The 20,840-nt window shown below is 38.5% G+C and overlaps 1 protein-coding gene across 1 annotated transcript in view; it reads right to left on the reverse strand.

Annotated features, from left to right (window-relative positions):
* Positions 1–8,900: 8,900 nt before the first annotated feature.
* APOO (apolipoprotein O) overlaps positions 8,901–20,840 on the reverse strand; it is a gene marked incomplete at its 5' end in the record, with an annotated part of 38,061 nt that continues 26,121 nt past the window's right edge. Inside the window, 3 exons of the mRNA XM_079727974.1 lie at positions 8,901–9,102; positions 12,502–12,567; positions 13,027–13,150. Coding sequence (XP_079584100.1) covers positions 12,536–12,567; positions 13,027–13,150 — 156 coding nt within the window. The 3' untranslated portion in view covers positions 8,901–9,102; positions 12,502–12,535. The remainder of the gene's footprint in view (positions 9,103–12,501; positions 12,568–13,026; positions 13,151–20,840) is intronic.

A 20,840-nucleotide genomic window follows, 5' to 3' on the forward strand; every position in this document is an offset into this window, starting at 1 on the left:
GATAGTGTAGACAAAAGATAGACAAACAAAATATAGCGATAGTGCAAGAAGGAAAATAAAACTACCTTACACTGGTTGATTGGAACCCACCCAACTGAAGATCGATTTAGGTCAAGACCTGGATGTCAAGGAGTTAGGCTTGCAAAGATCCAGGGCAGGGCTGCTCACCCCCAGCACTACTGACATTTGGGGATGGATCATTCTTTGTTGTGAGATGTCCTGTGCATTGGCAGAAGTTCAGTAGCATCCCTGGCCTCTGCCTACAAGATGCCAATGGCACCCACTCTCCTAAGTTGAGACAGCCAGAAATGTCTCCAGACATTGTCTAGTGTCACTTGGGGGGCAGAATTGCCTGATTGAGAAGCACTGGGCCCAGCCTACTTGGCCTCACCAGTTCCAGCTGCCCCTCCCTCTCAGTGAATCTGTCAACTGTGACAACTGGCAATAGATCTTGAAGATGAAAGAGGTAAACCACGAAGTGGGAATACTTCCTGGTTCAACCCTTCTTCATGGGCTGCTCTTCTTCCCCACTTGCAGCCTGAAACTGGGGTGAGATAGTATCAGAATACCACAGGGTACACAGTCAGGCGGGTACCATGGGACTGGGTTCTTCATCACTCCCCTGAAGAGGACCCCCCAGCAGTCCATCAAACTTAGAGAAGGGCCAGGCAGCCACATTTCTATCAGTCAAGACCAGATTTTTAGTTGCTTTTAGCAGTTGTCTTAGTTAACTGGAAAAAATAAATGTAAACAACTCTACCTCAAATTTTATCATGTAAACTCACCATCTATAAATATCATCAGCTTCCTAGAAATAAACCACAAATAGAAATAACTGACCTAATATCACCTGAACTTCCTAAGTATACTTTTATTACATTTTGAGAAATTCCCTCATTTTCATTTCAGAGACTATGTATAACACGATATGGGACAGAACAGGGTGTTGGGGCAGAGTTCAGGTAATAGGGGTGTTGCCAGGGCAATGCAGGACACAAAGTCTTTTTCTTTTCATTTTTAAAATTGTGATTTAAAAAAACAACATAAAACCTACCATCTTAACCATTTTTAAGTATGCTATTTTTAAGTTCAGTAGTGTTAAGTATATTTACATTGCTATGCAAAAGAACTTTTCCATCTTGAACTTTTTCATTTTGCAAATCTGAAACTCCAGAACTCCAGAACCTTTTCATTTTGCAAATCTGAAACTGTACCCGTTAAACAAGAACTCCCCATTTCCCCCTCATCCTAGTTCCTGGCAACTACCATTCTTTCTGTTTCTATGAATTTGACTATAGTAATGCCCCCTTAACCATGGGGGATACATTGTTCCAAGACCCCCAGTGGATGCCTGAAACCACAGATAATACCGAACCCTATATACATACAGGCATACCTCGTTTTATTGCATTTCACTTTATTGTACCTCGCAGATACTGCGTTTTTTACAAATTGAAGGTCTGTGGCAACCCTGTGTCAAGCAAGTCTTTTGGTGCGATTTTTCCAAACATTTGCTCATTTCAGGTCTCTGTGTCACATTTTGGTAATTCTTGCAGTATTTTAAACTTCTTCATAATTATTACACTTGTTATGGTGATCTGTAATCTTTGATGTTACTATTACAAAAAGATTATGACTTGCTGAAGGCTGATGATGGTCGGGATTTTTTTAGTAATAAAGTATTTTTAATTAAGGTACATACATTGCTTTTTTAGACAAAATGCTATTGCACACTTAATAAACTACAATACAATATAAACATAACTTTTGTATGTCCCAGGTGGGATGGTGCAAGGTTTCATCACACTACTCATAATGGTAATTTAAAACTTACAAATTGTTTATTTCTGGAATTTTCCATTTAATATATTGGGAACTTGGTTGACTATGGGTAACTGAAACTGGGTAACTGAAACTGCAGAAAGCAAAACCATGGATAAGGGGGGACCACTGTACTTTAGATACCATATCAGTGGAATCACACAGTATTTGTCCTTTTGTGACTTATTCCAATTAGAATAATGTCCTCAAGTTTCATCTACATTGTAGCATGTTGACAGGATTTCTTTCCTTTTTAAAAAAATTTTTTTGGTTTTACATTTCCTTCATTTTTAAGGCTGAGTAATATTCCATTTATGGATATATTACATTTTATTTATCTGTCGATGGGCATTTGGGTTGCTTCCACCCCCCAGCTATTGTGAATAGTGTTGCTATGAACACAGGTATGCGTGTCCAATCAAACACTAATCTAGGTACTGCTGTGAAAGTTATTTTGTAGATGTGATTAAGTCCATAATCAGTTGACTTAAATCTAAGTGGGCCTGATTCAATCAGCTGAAAGGCCTAAAAGCAGAACTGAGGTTTCCCGGAAGAAGAAATTCCACTTACGGACTATAGCTTCAGCTCACACCTGAGAGCCTGCCCTTCCTGATGCTCTGTCCTATGGATTCTGGACTTGCCTAGCTAACCCCCACAATCACCTAAGCAAATTCCTTGCAATAAACCTCTAAATATATATCTCCTACTTGTTCTGTTTCTCTAGTTGAACCCTGATTGATAACACTCAACTCCACTCCCACTCTACACAGCCCTAAGCAACCACTAATCTACTTTCTGTCTCTATCGATTTGCCTATTCTAGACATCTCAAGTAAATGGAATCATGCCATATGTGGTCTTACAATACAATATGTGACTGGTTTCTTCACTTAGCATAAGGTTTTAAAGTGTCATCGATGTAGCATTTATCAGTACGTCATTCCTTTCCATGGCTGAATAATATTCCATTGTGTGAAAATACATTTTGTTTACCTATTCATCTGTTGATGGACATTCAGTTGTTTCCACTGTTTGGCTGTTATGAATAATGATGCTATGGACATGTGTGTACAAGTTTTCATGAGAACCATGTTTTCATTTCTCTTGGGTATATACCTAGGAATGGAATTTCTGGGTCATATGAATAACCTAGGCTCAATATTTTGAGGAACTGCTGGACTGTTTTCTCCACATTCTTATCAATGCTTGCTATTGTCTGCCTTTTTTATTATAGTCATCCTAGTAGATGTGATGTGGTATCTCACTGTGGTCTTCATTTGTATTGCCCTAATGACTAAGGATGTTGAACATCTTTTTCATGTATTTATTGGCCATTTGTATACCTTCTTTGGAAAAATGTCTGTTCAAATCCTTTGCCCAGTTTTAACTGGGTTATTTGTCTTTCTATTGTTGAGTTGTAAAAGTTATTCATATATCTGGACACCGACTGTTATCAGATATACATCTTATTATACAAATATTTTCTGCACTCAATGGGTTGTCTTTTAATTTTCTTGATAGTATTGTTTATAGCACTAAAGTTTTTAAATTTTGAGATAGCCCAATTTATCTATCCTGTCACTTGTACTTTTGATGCTGTATCAAAGGAACCATTGCCCAACCCAAGGTCATGATTTACTCCTTTACCAAGATTTACTCCTATGTCATCTTGAGAGTTCTGGTTTTAGCTCTTACATTTAGGTCTATGATCCCACACAGTCTAAAAGTCTTACCTGTTTGGTAGTGCTTTCCCAGGGAAATATTTATGGCACCATCAAAAAACAAACAAACTATTGTGTTTAAAACAAAATGTGCAATGTGTGCTCTTTAGCATTCTGATCTGGGCTGAGAACAATATTTGAAATGAGCTAGTGCTCTCTCTGTAGGACAAATAAATGCTTTCATAAGTATGTCACTTTTGAATGGAGTGCAGTTTATGACCTATTTACTTATGAACTAGCCCAAACAGCTTGCCTCCATAGCGTGAGGGAAGGAAGAAAGACTCTATTGTAAGAATCAGAAAAAAAAATCCAATCACTAATTTGGTCTAAATAAGGGAGCTTAAGAGTTTTTGGTGGCTTTCAAAAACTACTTTCTTGTTGCTTGAGGAAGACGAATAAAAACTGTTTTTTAGGGCTTCCCTGGTGGCGCAGAGGTTGAGAGTCCGCCTGCCGATGCAGGGGACGCGGGTTCGTGCCCCGGTCTGGGAGGATCCCACGTGCCGCGGAGCGGCTGGGCCCGTGAGCTATGGCCGCTGAGCCTGCGCGTCCGGAGCCTGTGCTCCGCAACGGGAAAGGCCACAACAGTGAGAGGCCCACATACCACAAAAAAAAAAAAAAAAAAAAAAAAAAAAAAAAAAAAAAAAAAAACTGTTTTTTAATGTCTTGTGACCTGGAAATATTTAATGTAAATATAATAGTCCTTTTATATTTATGTTTTTCCTCTAAAGCAGAGGGGAATATGGCACAACATAAATTAAACAAATAGCATCTCAACATGCTGTTTTGTGTGTCCCCAAGATTACCCACACATTCGGCAATTCGCTGAGATGACTCACAGGACAGCATACAGTTGTCCTCGTAGCTTAGGTTTATCACGGCAAAGTGTACACAACAAGACCAGCAAGAGAAAAAGACAAGGGCAGAATCTGGAGAAATGCACACATAAGCTTCAGAGGCTCTCTCCCTCCCAGCCTAGCAGGGATACATGAGCGTCTTCCTTTCTCCAGCAGAAAAACTGCAGCCACACATGTGCAATGCTTCTGCCGCAGGGAAGCCCATTATAGAGACTCAGCACCCAAGGTTTTTACTGGGGGCTGGTCGCAGAAGCAGCCCCTGACTAGCAACTACCAAAATTCACGATCCCCAGAAGGAAATCAGGTGTTTGCCATAAATCACATCATTTGCACAAACAATCTATGTGACCTGACAGAGCAGAGTCTGGTGCCCCAGCCTTTATCAGCTTGGGAACTTCTGAGAAGCTGAGTTTCCTAAGGGCCAACCCTGCAAGCAAGTCTTTCTAAAGATGGCAGTCTCAGGCCTGCTATGTTAACTGTCTTCTGCACAGAGGCCATCACATTCACTTAAGCTCTAATTTGAAATTTACTTAAGGAAACATTCAAATTTGGTGTCTAATGATATTCTGATCTTGTCATCATTTTAGTGAGATGAAGTTTATACTATCAATGAATTTTAAAAAGTATATTACAACAGTAGATATTGTATGGTGCATGTTTAAGCTAAGAGATTTTTAAAGGACAGTGGCATACCTTACTATGCAAACAGATATTAATTTTAAATTAAACATATCTATCCATTAGAGCACGACCTGAAGGATCTCAACTGGTACTACTCTTAGCCAGACATTTAAATTCCTATTCATACTGAAAGTAATAAGACATTAAATCTTGTCTAGGACTTCCCTGGTGGTACAGTGGTTAAGTATCCGCCTGCCAATGCAGGGGACATGGGTTCGATCCCTGGTCCGGGAAGATGCCACATGCCTTGGAGTAACTAAGCCCATGCGCCACAACTACTTAGCCCGCACTCTAGAGCCCGCGCACCACAACTACTGAGCCTGCATGCTGCCACTACTGAAGCCCACGTGCCTAGAGCCCGTGCTCTGCAACAAGAGAGGCCACCATGATGAGAAGCCCGTGCACCGCAATGAAGAGTAGCCCCTGCTCACCGCAACTAGAGAAAGCCTGTGCACAGCAGCAAACACCCAGCGCAGCCAAAAATAAAATAAATAAAATAAATAAATTTATTTTTAAAAAAATCATTCCTCCAACCACACTCAAATCTGGGGTCACTAACAAAATCCCAGTATTGTGTCAAACAAGCATTTAAAGGACTCACTAATGACTTCACTTTTGAGTGTGGGGAGCAGTCTTTGCATCCTGTATTTTCCTCCATCTTTGCATGTTTTTTGTTCCACCTGTCCTGTACACTCCCAAAACAGGCCAGCACTGAAGTGAGACTTCAGTGTGTACCTTCAGGGTGTACCTGAGAGGAGAGAGAGTTTACAGAGTGACTTTGCCAATGCTGAGTCTGAAGACTACGTCACAGGTGGGAGGCTGGGCAGGGAGAAGAGACACTTCCTTTGCTTTTCTTTTGCCTTCAAGAGTCACAGCTGAAGTTGAACAACTAAGTTCTAGAGCTGATTAAGATGATAGAGGCCCTTAAGTGTGAAATACAGGTGACTCAGCACTGAACAAAATGTGAAATAGTGAAACACTTGTTTGTGAAAACAAACTTTTCTCCCACTGAGAAATGTGCTTGGCTATCATTTCATAAACTTAAATAAGCCTGAACTTCGGTTATATCTGGAGTTTGACCTAATTGTACCTTTAGAACTATGTGCTGGCTAATTATTGACTTGAAATCTGAACCTCTCAGAAGGGAAACAAAACATCAGACAGGAGGTAGACAGGGTGAAAACCAAAACCTCAAGCAAGCTTCTTTCAACTAGTGGTGAACAAAACCATTACTGCAAATATTTACTTTTAATTAAAATTAAGCCTCGGATGAGGGTGTAGTCCCACAAATATACTGCTGGTCCCTCTGACAATGGTTTTTGCATTAACTTGGGTGGGTGCAATGAATTAAAAAGTGAAAACTTACACTCACGGTAAATTCCTCAGCTCCTATAAATAATCATGAATAGTGCTGGTCACAGACGAAAATGTTCCTCTAAATACCCAGCCTTTTCCAAAAGATTGTGCCAAGTGTGTTCATCAAGATAGGAGAATGAGGAAAACATAATCTGTCTCTTTTTTTTGCTGAGCTCAAGCATTCTGAATTTTATCTTTAAACTAATGAAAATCATCATTACTCATTACTTGGCCTAATTTTAACTGTCACAGATTTGCTATTTAACCACAAGCTAGTTGCATTTTTCTATCTCTATATGTGAACACAGGCATTTTACATATATTTTGAATTTTCTTTGAGCCATTTAGATATAACGTCATTGATCCATTAGGGAAGTGCTTTGCATCACACAGGCCTCTACTGGGCTGGGATCCAGCACTGCACTTAGCACAAAAGCTGCTGACCCAGCGGCCCAGGCACCTGCTACTCCACTGCCTGGGTGGGTGGTCCCTCAGTGGGCCTCGATTCTTCTATCTACTACTATTATTGTGACTCTGTCCCAAGGCGTGACATAGGTGATAAGATTGATGAAGGCATTCTTTAGCGCCACTAGTCCCTTTCTTCCCCACTGAAACAATTGCTTTTAAATCTTGATTTTTGACAAAGCAATCTTTCTTAGGACACATTATTACAGAACAAAACATGCCACACCTGTCTCTTCAGAGAAGCTTAAATCACTCTGTATGGTAGAGAACGTTCTCTCCAAAGCCCTAAAGTTATTCAAACAGAACCATCCTGCTTAAGTTAGAGATAAATTGGATTGAGAGGCAGTCTTATTATAAGAAAAAATGGTCATAAGAAACAGAATAAAGAGTGTAAATGTAAGTAGAGAGTATTACCTCAGGACAGAGAAAAACAGAGTACAAATGCACTGAGGTCAGGAAATAAGCCAAAAAGGAAAGATATAAAATAGCACTTAGAAAAGTATAAACAGCTAGGGAAATGTAAGATACTATAATATGCAAAATTTATATTCCCTGCAGTTCAAAGTTCATGGAAGGCATGCAAAAAGTATTAAATACAAAAAAAGGCAGCACTGGATACAAACAGCCATGAAAGGAAAAGATCATAGTATAAAAGCAACTGAGTTGCCCTGGGTGGGAGGTGATTCCCTTGTTATCCTAAATATGGGCCAGATACTACTGGGTGCCAGCTCTGTGAGACCCACCGTCCTTGGAGGAGTTAAGAGATTTTAAGGCAATGTTTCAACACGACTAAAGTGTTAAAAATGGAAGTAATACCTTCCAATTAGGAGACTCTGCAACACCTTTTGATTGATGATCTCCATAGCACGGTGTGGTGGGGGCCATTCCTTCATCTTCTCTAGATCATGAGTGAGGAAACCTGTGGATTCTCTACTTTCTGGAGGTGACAGAGGAAGCCAAGCCAACGGGAAAAGCCTGAAACAATAATAGTATATTTATAGTGAGATATTATAATTTAGGCACAGCTTTAATGTATTTGGTTGACTGGTATAGTAACACGAAAGTATTTCAGTATAGCAGGAAATAAAAGATTGCTGGGTCACTAGGGGGATTATTCTGGAGACAAATATGCTTTGGCTCATTAATCCAGTAACAATGCTGGCACCGTTCCTGTCATCTTGGCTCTGTCAAATGTACTTAACATTAACATGTGCATGTTCCATTTGTGTATTGCTATCTTACCAACTGCTATCAGTTCTGGAAGGTCAACAATTTAGGAATTAAATTGACACTGTAAGAATACAAAGATGCCTTATAATTTCTAAGCTTGACTGAAATTTGGAAATTCTCAACCCTCTTTCATATAGTTTCCCCACACATCCTTCCTGGCTGGCTGACAAGTCAAAAGAAACTCCTGTTGTTCCCACCAGCACCGGGAAGACGAAGTTCAATGAGCTGTGCATTTAGAGGCCGCAAAGGCAAATACAAGGCCTACATACAGAGAACCAACACACACAACCACATACCATTCCTCCGCTGGCAGAGGACAGAGACTACGTCATTATGCATCTCCCGCTGGCAGTCAAGAACCGGAAGATCTGTACAAGCTGGGAGGCAATGGCACACAATAAGGGGTCACGGTCATTGTTTTCTTTTGTATGTCTTCTCATCAGGGTCAGGCAAACTATTACTTACAAGTTTTGTTCCTTGTGCTGGCAATAGAAGCATCGTCTCTCAGCTCCAGAGCCACTTTTCTCAACTTGACCTTTGGAGACTGCCTGACAGTTGATGCTAAGAAGCAGAGTGAATGGTTTCAACACACACACACCATGCACACACGCATACCCCCCCACACACATACATGTACACTCAGAGACACACACAGGGACATCAGATACACTTAAACTGTCACTCAATAAATAATAAGAGAAAAAAAAGCAGGACTTTTTTTTTAACTTAGAATTTTAATTATGTACATAAATAGCAACATGAGAACGAGGAGTTCTAAGGCTTATACATTATCTCTAGGTGAAACAATTTCAGATTAGTCCACTTGGAGTATGGCATCACCCAAGATAACAAAGAGGCCTAGTATAGTTTTTTCTGAAGAAGAATGCCAATTTACTACATTCAATACTGACTTCTCTGCCATTTTTCTGTAGAAATACTGGTTTACCATATGGAGTTTCCAATGTTTACCTATAACTAAAAGAAAAAGAAAAACATAAATAAACAGTTCCCCCCAAAATAAAAACAGCTCTAAGATTTTTGCAGTTTGAAAATTCTTTAGGTTTAAGTGATCACATCAAATACTTATAATACCATTATATGACCATGAGAGAAAACTGTAATTATTCCCATTTTATAAATGGGTACACTAAAAACAGGAAAGGTTTTGTGTTACATCAATACTACATGCAGATTCTCAGCTAGCTGGGTATCTGAGATAAACAGATGGATAGGTGAATAAATTAAAAATAAACGCTTAAAAGGCACAGGACACACTACATCGCTCCCCTTCTGAAAACCAAACAACTACATTTCCATCCATCTGCTGGAGGAGAGCATGATTATATCATTGTTAGTCTGACGCATACCTTTCCTCACATCACCCCATCATTCTTTTCTGGAATGAAACACACATCAAATCCAAAGACACCAAAGACAAACCAACTCTTCTCCAGATTGCCTTTCTCCTAATACGTAATGAATCTACTTAGCAATTAGAGGTTTATAAATATTTTAGAGGCCCGTGACTACTCACTTGATCTTTTAATATAAAACTAAAAATTCTTAAACATCTAAACCACTAACTTACCTTTTCTATCTCTGTTTATTAATCTGTTTTGAACTTCTCTAAGAATTCAATAGATTTACTGCATTGTTAAAAAAAAAACTACAAACTGCCAGTAATCTATATTAATAAGGATTCAATAGATCATGGTAGTCCATACTAGGAAATTATGAAGCAGCTAAAGGAGGAATGAGATAGATCTATAAGTACCAACAGGGAAAGATGTACACAACATATTAAGCGAAAAAAAAAGCAAGTTCATTCATTCATTCAACATAACTAAACATAACACTGTCTACAAAGTATTCTTACCAAAAAAACTGAACCTAAATCTGATTTAGCCTTCAGATCCAACTATCAGTTTATGGGAAATGCAGAGAGGAGAGGAACCAAGAGATAAACAGAATGACACTAAATGGATGCACTCAGCCACAGCCAGAGCATGGGAAATTTAAAGGACAAATAAGCCCAGTTTTTCAACAAATAAACGATAAGAGAAAAATGAGGGAGAAGGAACTATTACAGTTTAAAACGGACTTAAAACATCTGAAAATAAGGACAGTTTATATCTTTGTAAAAAAATAAAAAAACAAAAAAATGAAAGGGACTTAAGAGACTCATCAGTCAAATGCAGTGGGCAGATCTTGTTTGGATCCTGACTCAAACAAAATAACTGTAAAAAGTTATTAATGAGACAATCAGGGAAATCTGCAAACTATCTGAATATTAGATGATATTATGGAATTAGTGTTAATTTCTTTAGGTGTGATAATAAAACTGCAATATGTGCCTGCATGGAGCTTTCAGTGTACTTGCAAAACAGTACAAGGAATATGATCTCATTCTATCAAAAACCCAAAAGCATGTATGGATGCGTGTGCATGTGCATGTGTGTGTGTGTGTATGTGTATGTTACACATAAAGAAAAAAGTCTGGAATGATGTACCAAACTATCAACAGAAATTACCTCTGGGAAAGGAATGGAGGACAAGACAAGCTTTAAAAATATTTATCTAAAAAAAATTCTTTACAACAAATATGCATCACTTTTATAATTAAAAATTACGTCTCCAATAAAGAGCTAACAAAAATTAAAAATGAAATCAAGGCTGTGTATATAGTAAGCTGAACTCTGGCCCAGAATATTTTTGAAAGAATGAAGTGGATATGTACATAGTTTTCTTTTATTCTGTGGCTCGTTGCTCCTGTAAAGAAATATAACCATATTCAGTGTAAAGTCTCTGAAGGACATGTGTGACTTCCTGGCTGCTTACCCACCAGTCACCTTCCTAACAGCATATCTGATGCACATCGGGCCCCACTTTCCAGAGATGCCAGTTCTGCGGTGGGGTCTACGCCTCTGCTTTTTAAAAAGCTTCCCAGGTAATTTGTATAACAAAATTTGAGAAATGCTGATTTGGGATTACTATATGAAGGGCTGTGATGTGAAAGAGGATCTGGATTTATTTTCTGTGACTGCTAAGGCAAGATCAGACCATTGTGTAGGAGTTACAAGGAGACGTATTTTTGCTTAGTATAAGAAACAGCTCCTTAAAAATTAGGACTGCCCAAAGATGGCTGTCCTGTGGGGTGCTTTTCCTATCAGTGGAGGTGAAAAGTGGGAACACACAGGGCTACAGAGAATTTACGCTTGAGGCTGGGGGTTGGGCCAGATGATCCTTTTCAAATTCTAAGATTGTATGACTCTCTAGGTCTCTGAAAACACGGAGACAACTTGAGAAAGAAAACCTCGAACCCAAAACTTTCAAGAGTTTTAAATAGTAGCCATGACTTATGATAAATGCGACACTGATTTTTTTAAACAAATTTCTATTAAAAAGAAAATGCATATTCATTGCAAAAAATTTAAAAATACATAAAGTTCTATAGAAGAAAAAATATAAAAATCATCCATAATCCTACTATCTGAAGATACATACTTAAATTTTCGTTGTATTTCCTGGTCATTATCCTCTCTAAAAACATATCACACTAGTTTTTTTTTTTTAATTTAATAATTGTGCATATGTTCCCATGCAATTAAATATTATTGAAACATAATAAGATTCCTCTTTATGGACATACCATAATTAAACCATTTTCCTGTAGCTGAATAATTAGATTGTTTCCAAATTCAGTATAATCTAATTACCATGAAATCATAAGTGCTATTATATAATTTTTAATATATACACAAAATAATATTAACATAACTAGTGTCTTCTATGTAGCAAGTACTCAATGGGTAAATATTGAACATATGAATGATAACAAATGGTGAATTGAGTATACGACCAGAAGAAATCACACTTATTGACTTTATCAGATACCATCCTAAATTTCTCTAGACTCAAGTTACTCAAATCTACAAAGAAAGACAATGACACCTATGAATTCCCTATGTCACTTACTCTATATAATCTTGAGCTTCTCTACAATAGTCATGCATTCAGCAAATGTTTATTGAATGATTATTAGATGAATACAACTGTGCTTACTATAGTGAAATGCTGTCTGAAAAAAAAATAAGCCTAAGAAATAATTGTTTGAAATAGGTTTATAGACAAATCCCAAATGTCGAGTTCTAGCTTGTCTAAAAAACCCAGGTACTTCTCAGGAACAAACACAATTAAAAAGTCATAGCACTTAAGCCCAGAAATTAAAGATGGAATGAAATATCATCCTGACTCTTATGTGTCCACACAAAGTTGAAATGGCTATAATGAATCAAATTAAATTAATTAAAGACAAGTCATTTCAATTGGTGCTAATAATGCTAAAAATAACCACAGAGTTTTCTTGTTCTTTACCTCATTAAAGTGGGTAGAGCATGGAGTATTCTACTTATTTCCGGGTGAATTCTTCACATTTTCCGACTTGTAAAACAGAAAGTAAGAATATTAATGCAGTTTGAAAAGAAATAGTAAAACTTCTAAAGAAATAGTAGACTGTTTCAAAGTGCACATCTTCACCATGTGACTGAATATTATCTGATGCAAAGTGACCCATGTCTCGGTAAACTGAAGGAATTACTAGGGCTCCCTGAGGGCCCTGCTGTACAAAGTGACTCAGGCACAGAGGAGAGCAGGAAATAAAGCTCCATTAATCCTCACTACACAGATTCGGCCAACAGCTGATTTGATAAAAAAATCCAATCAATAGTGAAAAGATTTCTTTACTACTTCATGCCACTGTAATTGTTAAAGAAGGTTACTGAATCACTTTGCTGTACACCTGAAACTAACACAACACTGTAAATCAACTATACTCCAATAAAAAAAAAAAAGAATAGTCATCATGATCTGAAACTAAAAAAAAAAAAAAAGGTTTCACACCTATGGGACGGTTTCCTGTGGGTACTCCGCTCCGTATATCATCCACCATAGGGGCCAAATCACAAAACATGTTTACTCTGGAAGAGGTTATAACCAGACGGCACCCATTCTGCCTGGCCACCATCTGGGAACATATAATTAGGTCACGTCATCAATGAGAAGTAAGGTAGGAAAGGTTCTAGTGGGAAAAGTTCACGTACTAAATGTTTAAGGCCTTACTTTCTTTCCCAGATGTTTTTAAGACTTTAATTCTGAAAACACATTAATAAGACCTGATGTACGTCAAGGATCTGAGCTCTCATGAGATGGCAATCTGAAAAACACTAGGCTGTAGTTGGGTGGGCAATAGGGCTGTGATTCTGCGGTCTAGACTTGGTGCAGGTTCTGCCGGTGGCCTTCTCTCAGAGTTATCCATGGGTGAAGCAGCGGGGAATGTGAGAAAGCAGGAACACATGCCTAACCCTGTAATTTCAGAGCATGGTTTCTAGGCAACTTCAGGCTTACTGAAGTGGTTAAGAACCTGTCTCTAAGCATAGTGATCATACATCTTGGCTTGTCCAAGTTATACATACTGGTTTATACCTATTGTCCCAGCATAATTAATAGTGCCCCCTTTCACTCTCAAGAGTATCCTGGTTTGGATGATAAATTATATGGTCACCCTATCTACAGACCACATTCACTTGATGATGGAGTTCTGGGGAAAAAGGCCATACGTATTGCTTGGTGGATCATCATACAATATCCAGGTCTACTTGTTGCTCTGAACAGAGCTCTACAGGACTCAGCACCTTTGCCTTATGCTATTCCTTGAGAGCCACTTTCACTCACACACACACACACACACACACACACACACACACACACACACACCAGAGGCGTTCTTGCTGTTGCTCTTCCAACTTGCCAAGCTGTTTCCTGGGATAGGACCTTTGCAAAATAAATCCCTTGACCTAGACTGGTCAATTCCAATTTTGGCCTGGCTAAATGCTATTCATCCTTTAGATCAAGGCTTTCCCCTGTCCTCTGCCCTTCGATTCAGATAAGAACCTTTTATTCATATTGATAGCACCCATGTACTTCCTGATTTGTGTAATTCTTTCATTCATGTTTGAATCCTTCACAAATATATATAAGTTTCATGAGGGCACAATACTCCTAGGACCTCCTAGCACACAGTATTCAAACATTTGTTGAATAAACAAATGAAATGAGGTAGAACCTAGAGACCTGAGTGAGTATTTAAAAAAAAGTTTGGGTATGTAATTGATGAAGAAGAGATAAAAAGAGGCTTATGAAGGCAAATGAGATAACCATGTCCAACAATTGGGTCTGTCATAAAAGCCATGTGGTTCCCTACTTAGTTAAATGTATTTTAGGTCTGAATTACCTTAACATAATGCTTGCCAAATACTTCTAGTGATATTCTTATATATTCTACTACCTATATTTGCCAGCAACTCAATCTCAAAAATATAAGATAAGATATATTATCTTAGAATAAGATAAGAATATAAGATGCTAAATTCATAAGCTTCTTTTATCCTTTGGACATTAAGAAAATGAGCACATAAAAACATTCTTCTGGTTGAAGAAAACAACTCTGTTGCTAGGTAATTTTTCTTGTTTGATTACATATCACTTATAGTATAACAAAACATGACAGTCAAATATCTCACTAATGAAATATTGAACCCATCCACCCTATTACAAATCAGATCTCTCTTGGCAGAAACCATCATCATCTCAGCAAAAACAACATTCTGACTTCAAAAGACAGTTTGTGACTTAGCACAAGCCAGAAATCAATTTTTTTTGCCTTTTTGGACAGATTTAAAATATTTTACAATGCAACCATTCTCCTTATATCTAATTTCAATACATATTGGGTTTCATTGTTTTTTTAAAGTGATTGATACATTTTATTTAACCCAACACATCTAAAATACTATTATTTCAACATGTAATCAATATAACATCAATCAACATTAAAATTATGAGATAGTTTAACAATCTTTTTATTTGTACCATGTCTTCTAAATTTGGTGTGAATTTGCGCTTACAGCATACCTCAGTTCAGATTAGCTACACTTCATGTAGTCAACATCTGGTGCCTGCCATATTGGATTGCAAAGGGCTAGAGGAATAAGCTAAACAGCACTGCACTGTGATGGTTAATTTTATTTGTCAACTTGGCTAAGCTACAGTAGAAATTTTATTTTCTTACCATGTCCATGAACATGAATAATAATTTCTATTAGCAAAATTGAAACATTTGTTTTAATCAAAATATTTATTTCTAATTAGTATGCACTGCCATATGAAGGGGGATTTCCAAACTTTTGAGGTACAGCAATCCACTTGAAATGTCTGATCCCCCTCACCAGTTGAATTATTTTGATCAATTACTTAACTCCTCCAAAATGCAGTTTCCTCGTTTATAACATGGAGATAATAATAGAACCTGCCTCACAGACTCTTCCTGAGCATACAGTTAGCACCCAGGGCCAAGCTCACAGCAAGTGCTCAATAAAAATGACCTATCCCAAAAGAAATGAAATTGAGTTATCTGTAGTGACATGGATGGACCTAGAGACTGTCATACAGAGTGAAGTAAGTCAGAAAGAGAAAAACAAATACCGTGTGCTAACACATATATATGGAATCTAAAAAAAAAAAAAGGTTATGAAGAACCTAGGGGCAGGACAGGAATAAAGACGCAGACGTAGAGAATGGACTTGAGGACACGGGGAGGGGGAAGGGTAAGCTGGGACGAAGTGAGAGAGTGGCATGGACATATATACACGACCAAATGTAAAATAGATAGTTAGTGGGAAGCAGCCACATAGCACAGGGAGATCAGCTCAGTGCTTGGTGACCACCTAGAGGGGTGGGATAGGGAAGGTGGGAGGGAGACGCAAGAGGGAGGAGATATGGGGATATATGTATACGTATAGCTGATTCACTTTGTTATAAAGCAGAAACTAACACACCACTGTAAAGCAATTATACTCCAATAAAGATGTTTAAAAAAATTACCTCTCCTATGTGGTAGGTCACTTAACTTTTTTGATGAGGAAATAAAAGGTAAACATAAATGACCTGTTAAAGACCCCAGTGAAATTCCAGTTCACTGGATGTGGTAGGCAGAATAACGGCCCCTCAAAGATGTTTGCACCCTAATCCTGGAACCTGTGACTGTGCTACCGTACATAGCAAAGGAGAATTACAGTGGCATTGGAGTTAAGGTTGCTAACCAGCTGACCTTACAATAGGGAGATTATCTTGGATTATCGGGGTGGGCCCAATTGAATCACATGGGTTCCTATAGTCTAAGAGGATGGAAGACAGGGTCAAAGAAATGGGACATGAAAAGGACTCATCTACAGCAGCTGGCTCTGAAGAAGAAGGAAGAGGGCTGGGAGTCAAGGAATGCTGCAGCCTCTAGAAGCTGGAAACTACCGTCAGCTGACAGCTAGCAAAGCAGACCTTGGTCCTATAACTGCCAAGAAACTAAATTCTGTCAACAACCTCAAGGAGCAGGAAGCGGATTCTCCCCTGGAACCTCCAGAAAGGAACGCAGCCCTGCTGACACCTTGATTTAGCACCAGACTCCTGACCTACAGAGTCTAAGATAATAAATTTGTATTACTTTCAGCCAGTAAATTTGTGGTCATTTGTTATGGCTGCAATAGGAAACTAAAACAGATAGGAGGACTTTTGACTAAGGAGTATAATAAGCCCTAGGGCTCCATTTTCCATCAGGAAATGTTACCTTCTCCTATGCAGATGTCACATGACATCTATCATGGTTACCATTTCTAAAGTCTGTCCATTTTATCAGCTTCTCACATGGATAAACTCAATCCTTGAAACAGCCCCATGTGGTACTAACCCCATTTCCTAAGAGCACCAGAGCAATTTCCCAAGGTTTCAAGGCTTGTAAGAGGTGGGGGTGGGGTGGGAGTGGGGGAAGAGCCCGGTGCACCCACTCTTGAGTCCACTCTCTTGGCCACCAGGCCATGCTGCATCCTGCCCTGTCTACCTTTCCTCATACCAAAAGTGTATGCCTTTTGAAAAAGGAGACTTTTTTTTTTTCAGGATTTCTTACTTTTTATTTTGCTAAGTAATGATGTTTAAAAAAAAAGAAAGGGACTTCCCTGGTGGCACAGTGGTTAGGAATCTGCCTGCCAATGCAGGAGACACGGGTTCAATCCCTGGTCCAGGAAGATCTCACATGCCGCGGAGCAACTAAGCCCATGCGTCACAACTACTGAGCCTGCGCTCCAGAGCCCACGAGCCACAAATACTGAGCCTGTGTGCCACAACTACTGAAGCCTGTGCGCCTAGAGCCTGTGCTCTGCAACAAGAGAAGCCACCGCAATGAGAAGCCCACGCACCGCAATGAAGAGTAGCCCCTGCTCCCCACAACTAGAGAAAGCCCACGCACAGCAATGAAGACCCAATGCAGCCAAGAAAAAAAAAAAAGAAAAATCATTGCCTAGTACCTTTATTTCTTAGAATTTTAAACAGCAAAGACTAGAAAGGGCACAAATTCAGAACAAATTTAGCTTTATGGAAAACCCACCACATTGTCCTTATTTTTATTTTATTGTGGTAAGAACACTTAACATGAGATCTGCCCTCCTGACAAATTTTTAAGTGTACAATACAGTAATGTTAACTACAGGCACTATATTGTACAGCAGGTCTCTAGAATGTATTCATCTTGCATAACTGAAACTTTATACCCATTGATTAGCAACTCCCCATTTTCCCCTCCCCCCAGCCCCTGGCAACCACCACTCTACTCTCTGCTTCTATAAATTTGACTATTTTAGATACTTCATTTAAATGGAATCATACAGTATTTCTCCTTCTGTGACTGCCTTATTTCAAAGATGATCATTTTAAAATCACATAACTTACAGCAAAACTTGAGTGTGTTTAGAAAGCTAAGGAATTTCGAATGGAGAAAAAGAAAGCAGGACACATTTACTCAGATTGATGGCTGCTGCTTCCCTTTCATTTTCCTGCTGAGCCAGCAAAGGCTTGAATACAACCATTAAAAGCTCAGCTTTAGAAGTTCTGCTCAGTTTTCATGTTAGTAACAGGTTTATATTTCTTTTATATTTTCCTTACCTTCAAAGAATTATTAAGATTTTTCTTTTTAGTTATTGTTGGTCTTTAACAGTCATTCTACAATTCTTTGATAGTAACTTGTCACATTTTTAAAAAATCTAGTGAAAATTAAACATGACTTTTACTGAAACACACTGCTGTGTTTGGCTAATGTAGAAGACAACTCCAAAAGAGCTATCTGTGACCCTGGGGCCTGACACCCACAAATAGCCACCGTCTCTGAAACTCGGGCTTTGAGCTGGGACTATTCTGAAAGGGTTTCAGATTAGCAATGGACAATCAATAGTTTCATGCTTTTATTAAACACCTAGAGTCAAAGAGTGAAAACCGTAATGGAAAAGATCTACGAATCAACTACATTAAGTACTTCTGATCATCAAAAGACACCAAAACTGAAGAGACAAGCCTCAAACTGGGAGAAGACATCTGCAAACATGTGACCAAAAATATTAGTATCTAGGAAAAAATAAAGAACTCTTATAAATCATTAAGAAAGGAACTAATGACCCACAAGAAAAATGGCCAAAAAGGGCTTCCCTGGTGGCACAGTGGTTGAGAGTCTGCCTGCCAATGCAGGGGACACGGGTTCGTGCCCCGGTCCGGGATGATCCCACATGCTGCGGAGCGGCTTGGCCCGTAAGCCATGGCCGCTGAGCCTGCACGTCTGGAGCCTGTGCTCCGCAACAGGGGAGGCCACAACAGTGAGAGGCCCACGTACCGCAAAAAAAAAAAAAAAAGGAAAAAAAAACTTAAAAGGAATATCGAGTCAGAAATAATCATGGGCAAGACTAAAGTGACAGGGATAAAGACTTAGGTGATAAAGCCATTAAGAAAAACAGGGAAGTTACTTCCTACTGTGGAAGTCAGGATAGTAGGTAGTTTGAGATGGAAAGAGAGGAATGTGATTGGGGTAAGCTACATGGAAGGGCTTCTGGGGAGGCTGGCAAAATTCTGGGTTTTTGTCCTAGATGATGGTTACAAGGGTGTGTCCCTTATAATAATTCACTCAGCTATAAAAAAATCCATTTAAAAATTGTTGAAAGAAAGCACATTATTGTGGCAACTGAGGAAATCTATGGACTGTATATTAGATAATGATTATGTAAACAATGAAATGTCAACTTTCCTGAGCATGATAATGGTATTGTGATTATATCAGTAAATGACCACGTTCTTTAGAAATATATGCTGAATTAGATACGGGTAGAAAGTGCAATATCTACAACTAACTCTCAAATGGTTCAGAAAAATAAAATACACATGTGTGTGAGCACCCAAGCATGTGTAAAAAGACAAACCAAATGTAGCAAAACATTAATTGGTGAATCTACGTGAAGGGTATATTCATTATACTATTCCTGCAACTGTTCTGTAGTTTTGAAAATTTTTTTCAAAATAAAAATTGGGGAACAAAGTAAAGACACACACATGCACACACACACACATACAAACACACCCCACAGTGAAAAACTATTTTAAAGGCACTAGACTGGCAAAAATGGAAAACTTGTCATCTAGTAAAATTGATGTGCAGACCCTATGAACTAGGAATCCTGGCCTAGAAAAACTCTTTTTTAAATTTAATTTAATTTAATTTAATTTTTGGCTGCATTGGGTCTTCGTTGCTGAGCGCAGGCTTTCTCTAATCATGGCAAGTGGGGGCTACTCTTTGTTGTGGTGCGCGGGCTTCTCATTGCAGTGGCTTCTCTTGTTGTGGAGCACGGGCTCTAGGCATGCAGGCTCAAGTAGTTGCAGCATGTGGGCTCAGTAGTTGTGGTGCACGAGCTTAGTTGCTCCGCAGCATGTGGGATCTTCCCGGACCAGGGATCGAACCCGTGTCCCCTGCATTGGCAGGCGGATTCTTAACCACCGTGCCACCAGGGAAGTCCCTGGCCTAAAAAACTCTTAATAAACCATGACACATGTACAAAAATATGCTCAAAGCTGTGTGTGCAACAACAATATACTGAAAGCCACCTTAGCTAGCCATCAACATGGGTATTTTCCCACAAAGAAATATTCCATAGCAGTGTATATTAATAAATTACGCGCATACACAACCCATTAACATAATGTTTAGGGAACAAAACAACTTGCAAAATAACACATATAGTAAGACTCCATCTAAACTATATATTTATTTATATGTATATTTGATAGTTATTTATATTATAAAGGCAAAAAACAGGCAAGCTCAACTACAGTGTTTTAGAATAAATACGTTATGTGGTTCAACTAAAAGAAAAAGTTTAAAGAAAAACAATGGAAAGAAATGCACAAAATTCTGGATAGTGGTTCTCTCTGGGGAGATGGAAGGGCCCAGGAAGAACTTGGAAGACACTGGTAATTTCCTATTTTTAAAGATGGATGGTTTGTTGGTGTATGTATGGTCATTATATTGTTGGATTTTAAACTGTAAATATACATATATATGCAGTTATTTTATATTATATATGTTGTATTTTATGACATATATTTTATATGTTCTTTTATCTCAAAAAAAGAAAAAAAAAACCCTAGACCCATTATGATGACAATATTTCTGGACACACCCATCTTTGCTTCACAGTTCTGACAAAGAATTCATTTTAGCTTAAGCAGATAAATTCCTCTTCATTGACCAACGACAGGACTGAAAGACCACCTCATCCAAACTTCGTTGATAGAAGACT

This window comes from Hyperoodon ampullatus (genome assembly GCF_949752795.1).
Source record: "Hyperoodon ampullatus genome assembly, chromosome: X".
In the NCBI taxonomy this organism is placed as follows: Eukaryota; Metazoa; Chordata; class Mammalia; order Artiodactyla; family Ziphiidae; genus Hyperoodon; species Hyperoodon ampullatus.